Raw genomic sequence first — 10,000 nt, forward strand, 5'->3', positions numbered from 1 at the left:
CTTGTGTTGTAAAATAAAACTTCCTTCTCAGGGCTGTGAGCGAGTTGCTTGCGGGGGGTGGTGTGAAGTTTCATGTCAAATCTGGTTTAGGGTTAAACCTGTGCAGCCCTCGGGGCGTTTTTCCACTCGTATCCGGATCACTACACGTCCTCCACTCGACCCGAGACGGACGGATAGACATGTGAAGTGATCTGAGGGACATGGCCTTTAGTCTAGATTACAGCTGAAGCGTGAGGTTCACAGCACAACGAGATGTAGGAGAAAATTCACTCACAACTTTATCCTGAACTGAACCCTGGAGTACCGACTCCTCCCTCTCGACCATCAATCCTGCCTTGCTCCCCGCTAGCCCTACCCACACTTATCTTAGCCCTACCCACACTTAATCCTTACCCCAAAGCAACCCCACCCCTATCCCCTATTTGCTCCATCCTTGCCCCACTATCGCCCCCACTTTCCCACTGTTTCTTCACCTCGCTCCACCCTTTCTCCACTTTCTACTCCACTCTACTCCACTTTCCGACCCTTGATCCACCTTTTTATTACCCCCCCCCCCCCCCCCCGCCCCCACTTTCACACCATTGGTCCACCTCTGCCCTCTGCACTTCAGTTTCAGTTGTCAAGCTCACAAAAACCACAAAGGAGGTTTATACAGCATTAACCATCTTATTATTATTATTATTATTATTATTATTATTATTATTATTATTATTTTTATTATATTACTCTGATAAACAGGAACATTTTCTGACTTTTCACATGCATACCACACTTCTCTCTTTTTTCTGTCTTTACACAAACACACACACTAGGAGTGTATGAACAATGAAGAGTTGACAATTCTGTGTAACATTAAACAGTCGGAACATGCTAAACAGGAACATTAGCATTCGAAAAATGAAATGCCAAGCTGAGTGCTGAGGCCGGTGGTAGTTATCAAGAACAACAACCCGAGAACAAACGCTAGCAGAGCGCGGTTAGCGTGACACTCACAAAGTAAAGGCCAGCTAGCATAAAGCAGATGAGCGGATTTGAGGACTGCAGGGTAGTGGGGCAGTTTGTGAATAAGATTAAATAAAGAGAAGAAAGAAACCCGGGTCCAAACCAGCAACACGGACAGATTTTGTACAGAACATGGGCAAGAACAAACAGGAAGTAGACCAATCGCAGAAGGGGGCGGAGGCTGTGTCTGTATTGGTGCTTTAATTTAATCTATTTATGTCTGTTATTGACTTGTCAAGAGACTGGTTCAGATTTCCTCTGGGTCACCTTTTGGCCTCGTCCTCACTTTTCATGAGACGATTTAAAGGCATCCGGTGGCGGAAAATCGCTCTTACGTGACACGCGATTGGCAGCGAGGACGGAACATCTGCAGAGCGTTTAGATCTCCATGACTCGCGTTCAGCCTAGATGCAGCTTCACCTCTGCCTTTATGAGCCGGTCTGGAAAAAATCGCCTTTTTGGCAGGAAAGCGAAATGTACAGAGGAGCAGTGTGAAGCCGGACAGGGGGGCAGGTGGGGGACGACTGGGTAAAAACAGGGGTTTCTCTGCTTCACAGAGGTGGTTGTGTGGCTCAGAGAAGATGTTGGGAAACTCCTCACTGTGGGCTTTTATAGAGCTAGACGAGCTAGACGTCCTAGACGTTGACGTGAAATGAAGTGCGTCATGGGAGTCGTGAAGAAGGAACATCAGGAAACATCTCATTAGTCACATTCTGTGATTTTGTTCTTCGGCATCAGCTTCGCAAATTCAAATCACATTTAGCAGATCCGGGGGGATTTTCAGCTTTTTTTTGCAGTTTTAATGAGGGATTGTATGTTGAACACACACACACTGCTCAGTGTGATTTAGCGAACCCTAGCTAGCTGTACTTGATTCATTTTTTGCAAAACTTAAAATCAAAACATGAAAATGATTCGATGAAAGTGATCCTCAATTGTTCTGAGCATGCTCAGTCAGCGCCTGGCCCATGACCTGTCAGCCGTTTTTGGAGTGTTTTGACAGTACAAAGATAAATCACGACCACATGACGATCGTCTCTGAATTTGTCTCTAATCCTGGACGATAAATCTCTCGAGAAGCTCATTTCCGCTCCTCTTTATTGCACATGGTCCGTGTGATGCTGCGGCTCAGCTACACCCTGCACTTCACACTCCCACAGTGGTCACATGTCCATGTTGGTACTCGCTATGTATCCACGCCAAGCTTCAGATCATTTACCCGCAATCGCCCCCACAACACACACATCTATTAAACGAGCTGCACATGTGGTGCGTTACTCACGTTACTGCAGAGTGAAGTGTATCCCCACACACGGACCTCAGCGCATTTAATCGAAACCTTTCCTCCGCTCCACTTTATAGTTCCTCAGAAGTCCACATCTGGAAAGCGGAGAGCAATTATACGACGCCTCGTTAGCGTCCAACGCATCCAGTTCTGTTACAGTGCGTTAACGTAATCACACTGGATGGGTTTTTTGGGGCCACAGAGGGGCGTCAGACTTTTTTGGGTTCAGTCGAGGCAACATCAAAGTTAATTAAACATTAAACATCAAACGCATCTTTGTCCAAAAACTGCATTCGTTTTTTCCATCAACACCGAGGCGGCGAGCGAGCGTGGTGTAGAATCGCTTAAAGCTGATCAATTTGAAACCGTTTTGGTTTCAACGGAAAAAAGGGACGTTGAATAAACCATCACGGTCTCAGGGTTACCCATGGCAACAACTCTTACTCTCGTTAGATAAAACATACCCAACGTTCACAGAATGGGAAGTAAACAAACCAGTGTTGGGAACGATGTAGAAATAGACGTACATTATTGATAAAATGATTATTATTATTTCATTACTTTTACACGTTTGTCCTGTTCAGATCGGATAGAAAGAACATGAGCTGTAATGCGAGGCTTGTTGTAGAAGGGGATGTGAGGAATATCGCTCTGGTGAGGATCACAGCAACCTGACCAGCACAAGGTCAGCGAGTCCCTTATCTTGTCCCCTTCGTGTCACATGGTCATGTCTGATATGTAGTGTATGAAGTGAGTGATGATGTGTAGTGACTTTAATTACAGTGGCATTACTCGGCTTTGCTCTCGGCCGTATCGAAGTGAAAAAAAAAATAATAATAAAGAAAGAAATAAAAACTGTACCAGGGTTTAGTAGGAGGAGCATGGTGGTGCTGGTGGTGGTGGTGGTGGTAGGGTTTGGTGGTTGCATCGTGGTGCTGTGGGGATGTAAAGGAGATACATGAGAATGAAGCAAATCCTGGAAAAAGGTTTGATTTTTGACTCCGCCTCTTTCAGACGAGTCGTATCAGAAGCTGGCCTTGGAGACCATGGAGGAGCTGGACTGGTGCCTGGACCAGCTGGAGACCATCCAGACACACCGGTCCGTCAGTGACATGGCCTCCAACAAGGTAAACACCATCAGCAGCTCTAAATTGTTTATTGAACCTTCTCAATCGCCCCTTACATATCACTGATTACACACGACCTTCAACTCGCCGTTACCATGGAAACGCTAACGTAGCGTTATAACAAGCACATCAATGCAAACCTGCACAACCATCGGAGAATTAATCGCCACCTGATAACCAATCACAATCCAGAACTAAGCAACTGTCGTGTTTGTTTGTTAGTGTGTCTGCATGCGTGTGTGTGTGTGTGTGTGTGTGTGTGTGTGTGTGTGTGTGTGTGTGTGTGTGTGTGTTTTAAAGCTCATATCAGGCTTATGTTTGCTCTGTGATGAGGCTCCGTGACAAATGCACAGTGCAAAAATTGCAAATCCATACTCCTGTATACACACACACACACACACACACACACACACACACACACACACACACACACACAGGCTGCATTTTGCAGGAATGTTGATGTTGTGTTACTGTTGTGTAATAATGCAGGATTTTGAAGAAATGTGTGTTTACAGGTCTGTGAACGTTGACTTGCCATGTGTATGTGTGTGTGTGTGTGTGTGTGTGTGTGTGTGTGTGTGTGTGTGTGTGTGTGTGTGTGTGTTTAAATAATCGAAGATAGTATGTAATTAAATAAACACTTGCGGTTTGTGATTATGCACATTTCCATTTTCCGTAAGCTCCGCCCCCTGTCACTGTTGTGTGATTTCCAGCTTGAACACACCCGATGAAACAAAGCCGGCAATTAAAGTCTGAGATAAGGGTAATTCCGGCCTGACTTTTACCAGTAACACCAATTTAGTGCGCACTGTGCAAAAGTTTGTGCACCCTCAGGACAAATTGAATTTAAAATCGATTGTGTTTGTGTTCACATTCGATCATGAAGACCATCACAGAAATACAGCACGCCAAAAGGGTCAAACACTGGGGAGAAATTTGAGTGGGGTCGAGACAGTGTTTAATATCTGGTTCCCTGAAATGATGGAAAAACTATAAAAGTTTGGCAAGATTGACCTGAGGCACTGGAGGTCATGCATTTATTTTTGTCACGATGTTGTTACACTGTAGTTTTAGATGTTCAGAGTATTTAAAAAAAATCTTTTTTACTCCCACTCTTACTGTACTTACACTAGCTTACAAAATCATTCAGCCTTTCTCATTAACTAATAACAAATAAATTTATCAAAAATAAAAAGGTTTTAAAAAAATATATATATAAATTTAACAAAAGTAATTTTGAAAGGTAATTAAAGGTTATTTAAATAAATAAAATATTTGTGTATTTAAAATGTAAATATTAGTTGTTTATCAATAATACATTATTATTTATTCATAAATTAACCTGCTCATGTTTAACACCTCATTAATATATATATATATAATTTTTTACCCTTTTGATATATTAAACCAAAACGTATGTAGTTGTAGAACTTGTTGCAGTTTGTTGAGTTTCACTTTAATAAATAATATCGAATGGAAGTGATTTTCAGGGTTTAGGATGAAACTGGGGTTTTAGAATGATTTTTTTTTTTGAAAGCTGTACAGAGGTTATATTAGGAAGTTGAGGGTTATGGGATGGAACTCATGACCCTCTGTGCGAAACCTGGCACGGTGTGTGTGTGTGTGTGTGTGTGTGGTGCTGTAACTAGGCCAGAGAAGGCTACTTTCCCGTACATGACCTCATCCCTGTGTTTACGCTGATAAGAAATCAGAAATCAAGATGAAGAGCGAGACCAAACACACAAACCTTTCAATACTGTCTCTCTCTCTCTCTCTCTCTCTCTCTCTCTCAACCCTGAGCAGTGGTGAGGTCTCAGTTCTCAGATTTAACAGTGGAATGAGGGCAGTTCACTCGAGGGCACTTGGGGGTTGCAATCAGGAAACAAGTCTCACTTTGATGAACCAGCGGGTGTTTACCTGAGGCCATGAGGAGAAAGAGAGACGGAGGGTGGGAGGAAGAGAGGGGAGGAGTTAGGGGAGGGACTAGTGGAGGAGGCATGGCATATGGGAGTGAGGTGAATCAGCCAGGTCTTTGTCTCACACACTTCCTGGTGTGTGTGAAACTGAGAGTGTGTGCAGCGCAAGGCATTGTGCATGCCATCATGGGACTATGCTGCTCTGAGAAAGCCCGAAAGTTTGGTGTGACGAACGGCTGGCCCGAGGTGAGGACCACCACATTCAATTACTGCAGAAAAATACAAAGATATTTCAATCAGATGCATGGTGTGTGTGTGTGCAGTGTCTGTACAGTGTGTGTGCGGTGTGTGTGCAGTGTCTGTACAGCTTGTGTTAATGTGTGTACAGTGTGTGTGCAGTGTGTGTGCAGTACGTAAACGGGTGTGTGCAAAAAACGTAATATTGCCGAAATGCTTGAGGTTTTCAGCAGCTCTTAGCAATGTACAGTGTCTGTATATGAAGTGTGTGTGTGTGTGTGTGTGTGTGTGTGTGTGTGTGTGTTTCACAATGAGACATACTGTCTGGGGCATGTCAGGGTCAGAATTACTGGCCCCATGAATCATACCATATACCTCCTGTAGAGTCAGACAAAGAAAGCATAACTATATCTCTGACGTGAGTGTGTGTGTGTGTGTGTGTGTGTGTGTGTGTGTGTGTGTGTGTGTGTGTGTGTGTGTGTGTGTGTGTGTAAGAGAGAGTTTTACTGTCATATAGTCTCACTGTAATAGTTTGCGGCATAAAATCCTGTAGTGTAAAGCAGGTCAGTAAGAGTGCACTAGTCTGCTTGGCGTACAGCTGTTTTGGTGCAGGAGCAGTGGGATTTACTCTCTCACGCAAACTCTGCATGCGAGGGTTGAAAGGGCAGATGTGGGAGAAAGGAGGGGGATGGTGTAATGGGGGGGCAGGAGGGAAGAGGCAGACTCCGAGGCCGGGGCAAGTCGGTTTGTCCGATACAGAGGAAATAAAAACTGTTTCTCCTGTATAGTTCTCTCGTTTTTCCTCTTGGTGGGGATTAGTGGATAACACACCACCGCTTCCTCGTCCAAAAGATCTCAGACATGCCCGAGCCCAACTGCCTGCTCTCTGTGTCCTGGGGTTACATCAAGGTGTGTGTGGGTTCGTAGGAGCGTGGCTTCTCTGTCGTTTTCTCTTTAATGTTAACCGTTTCACGTTTTTTTCCCCTTTCAGTTCAAGAGGATGTTAAACCGTGAGCTAACACACCTGTCAGAAATGAGTCGCTCTGGGAACCAGGTGTCCGAGTTCATCTCCAACACCTTCTTAGGTGAGTCTCATCCTTCATCTTTCTTTGCTTGTGCTATGGAGTGAGAACAGTGTTACACTGTGCACATTCACGTAAAAAACTCACTTTCGCTAAGGAATTCATAAGAACGTTCACACTCACGTTAAGTTTCAAAAAGCTAACGTCAGACGAGTTCAACCAAAACATGGGGTTTATCGCCTGGTCAGGGGCTTCATGATGTCAGTGCTCGAGGCTGCATCTGTGCACCAACACTTCCTTCTCTGCAGTAGAAGGAGATATTGCTGTTCGAGCTGGAGAGCATGCTGAGAAGGAAAGTAGAGTAGGAGTAGTGGTAGAAGGTGTAACAGGAGTCGAGTCGGCTCCTGGTTTACTGCTGCTTTCTTGTTCTCCTGCAGCTCTGCAAAGAACGAGGAAGAAAAAGAAGAAAAAAGAGCGAGTGTGTGTTTCTGATATCCATGTTTGACTTCATTCCAAGCGATGTTTTCATGCCGTTAGCGACGACTCCACGACATTCAGGGAAAAAATAAAAGGGAAGTCTTGAAAAAAAAAAAATGATGTTGGCTGTAAAAGTCAGAGTGTGCAGAAAACGTTTCCACGAAATCCCTGGTGAGAAAACGGTTCTTTCCCTGAGTTTTGCGTCAGGTCGCTGTTTTGTTAACAAAAGTGGCGCTGAGGGATTTTTTTTTCCGCTTTCTGGAATGCAGACCAGCAACAAGCACTGAAAGAGAATCGCGGCGTTTTACTCGTAACAGCGCTGTTTACTCGCGTCGCTCAGCAGGGTTACGAACTGACGCAGAGGATTTAACCTTCGGTATCATAGTTATGGAAATGGACACTCACTCACTCACTCCCACACAAACACACACTCTCACACGATTCAGATGTATGGGAATCCCCCCTGACAGAGGGAGAAGAAACGCAAGGAAGCGAGCGCAAGCTGAAAGGTCACGCAGAGTTAAGAGTTGAGTGTGCCGTGCCGTGTGAAGGAGACATTAGCATAACCGACGGTTCAAACTCTTCTTCCTCGCAGACAAACAGAATGAGCTGGAGATCCTGTCGCCTCCTCCCAGGTCTCGGGACAGGAAGAGGAAACAGCTACAGCAGCCGCTCATGACTCAGATCAGTGGGATGAGGAAGGTCACACATGGACCAGGCATCTCCAGCAGCTGTAGCGTGGCCCGATTTGGAGTCAAGACCGACCTGGAAGATCTGCTCGCAAAGGTAAGAATTGATTACGCGTTATTGCATCCATCTGATGTCCTTGTGATCTAACGTTTGATTACTCTTTGATTGCAAGCAGCTGTAGATCTAATATTAGTTGGTTTCCATACTAGAGTAGATGGTAGATCCAGACTCTGTTCTCTTGGATTCCTAGTGTCCTTGCGAGTAGTGCTAATATATGTTGCTATCCAAAGTCTTTGATTTTCGAGTTTCGTTAGTCTTCTACCTCTGAGGGAAACTACTTTTACTTTCCCACTGTCTTATAGTGTTTTTTCCACTGTCTTATATATTTCTTCATGCTTTGTAAAAAAAACAGAACCTTCCGCTTTCCTAAATCCCAGTTTCATCATCTCGTTGTCTATTGTAGTCTGTTACTGCAGATAACACGCTTAACCAAAACAACCATCTTCTCTTCTGTTCCTCAGGACTTGGAGAACATCAACAAGTGGGGGTTGAACATCTTTAGAATTGCCGATCATTCCCATCAGAGGCCTCTCACCTGCGTCATGTACGCCATCTTCCAGGTCAGTGCCTCTCTGGGACGTGGTGGTAATAAGAACGAGGAAGCAGATGTTCGAAAGACGTCCTGTGACATTTTTTTAATTGCCGGATTTTGTTTCATGTGCAGGAGAGAGATTTGATGAAGACCTTCAAGATCCCAATGGACACCTTTGTGACCTACATAATGACCCTGGAGGACCACTACCACTCGGACATGGCTTACCACAACAGCCTGCACGCGGCCGACGTGGCCCAGTCAACGCACATCCTGCTGTCCACGCCCGCTCTCGAGGTGAGCCGCCATTTACACACGCTTTAAACTAATCCTCGAAACAGTGCACCCAGTTTTCGTCTGGACTTTGTTTTCTCTTGCTGGAAAATAAACAAGGAGAAGTCAGACGTCTCGGATATTCCTCCCGCTTTGATTTTTAATGCACTAATTCTCTTTCCGTATCCTTTTTTCTCTCTTTCTCAGGCGGTCTTTACGGATTTGGAGATTCTGGCAGCCATCTTTGCAGCAGCGATCCATGATGTGGACCACCCGGGGGTCTCCAACCAGTTCCTGATTAATACCAGTGAGTACTTTTGCCCTTCCATTCCTCCCTTTGCGTGCAGTTCGAGTAACGAGGACCAGATGGAGAACAAACATTCTGCACGTTGTGTCTATTTTCTCCGCACTGACGTTTCGCTGCCTATAGTTTGGCTTTTGAAGTAAACATGGCCGGCATTTTATTTCCTTCTGTCATCTTATGTAGTGGGTTTTGCCTTTTTTACATGTGTTCCTTTCATCTTTAATTGGATTTGTGCTTTTGGTGGATCGATGTTCTCTTTGTTGTGAAGATGCTGCGCAGAACTCTGGTGTGCTTTATAAATAAACGTCCCCCTCTTGACTTGCAGACTCGGAACTGGCGCTCATGTACAACGACGAATCTGTTCTTGAGAATCACCACTTGGCCGTCGGCTTCAAGCTCCTACAAGGAGAAAACTGTGACATCTTTCAGAACCTGTCGAAGAAACAGAAGCAGAACCTTCGCAAGATGGTCATTGACATGGTGAGTCCAACTTCAGGTGCAACACATTTCTCTTTTTTTTGTTGAGACCTTCAGCTCACCTCCGCTCTGTTTGCTCGCGTTAGGTCCTGGCGACCGACATGTCCAAACACATGAGCTTGCTGGCGGATCTAAAGACCATGGTGGAGACCAAGAAAGTGACCAGTTCAGGAGTGTTGCTGCTGGACAACTACACAGACAGGATACAGGTGAGAGCTCAGCTTTCTAAACCAGGAAGTAACTTTTACCTCAAAGGGTCATTCCTGAAGAATATCACACCAATCCCCCTTTTGGTGATGTCCACAGGTCCTGCGCAACATGGTCCACTGTGCCGATCTCAGCAACCCCACCAAGCCGTTAGATCTCTACCGTCAGTGGACAGACCGCATCATGGATGAGTTCTTCCACCAGGGAGACCGTGAACGAGAGCGCGGCATGGAGATCAGCCCCATGTGCGACAAGCACACTGCTTCGGTCGAGAAATCCCAGGTAAGATTCGAGCTCACCATCTTCAGGGCATCGTCTCTGAAGTATAAAACCAGTATGACCTCAGTAAAACTCCTTTACTGACCATGTTCTGATTGTCCTTGTCCAGGTG

At 45.1% G+C, this 10,000-nt stretch overlaps 1 protein-coding gene across 1 annotated transcript in view; it reads left to right on the plus strand.

Moving 5' to 3' along the window:
* The window catches only part of pde4bb (phosphodiesterase 4B, cAMP-specific b), a 22,146-nt gene that overhangs the window by 10,684 nt on the left and 1,462 nt on the right, over positions 1–10,000 (plus strand). The window contains exons 7-16 of the mRNA XM_083543066.1: positions 3,302–3,414; positions 6,559–6,652; positions 7,662–7,852; positions 8,278–8,376; positions 8,481–8,645; positions 8,829–8,928; positions 9,251–9,405; positions 9,489–9,611; positions 9,709–9,891; positions 9,998–10,000. The exon at positions 9,998–10,000 is cut by the window's right edge and continues 1,462 nt beyond it. Coding sequence (XP_083399192.1) covers positions 3,302–3,414; positions 6,559–6,652; positions 7,662–7,852; positions 8,278–8,376; positions 8,481–8,645; positions 8,829–8,928; positions 9,251–9,405; positions 9,489–9,611; positions 9,709–9,891; positions 9,998–10,000 — 1,226 coding nt within the window. The remainder of the gene's footprint in view (positions 1–3,301; positions 3,415–6,558; positions 6,653–7,661; positions 7,853–8,277; positions 8,377–8,480; positions 8,646–8,828; positions 8,929–9,250; positions 9,406–9,488; positions 9,612–9,708; positions 9,892–9,997) is intronic.

The sequence above is a fragment of the Silurus aristotelis genome (genome assembly GCF_946808225.1).
Source record: "Silurus aristotelis genome assembly, chromosome: 5".
Classification (NCBI taxonomy): domain Eukaryota; kingdom Metazoa; phylum Chordata; class Actinopteri; order Siluriformes; family Siluridae; genus Silurus; species Silurus aristotelis.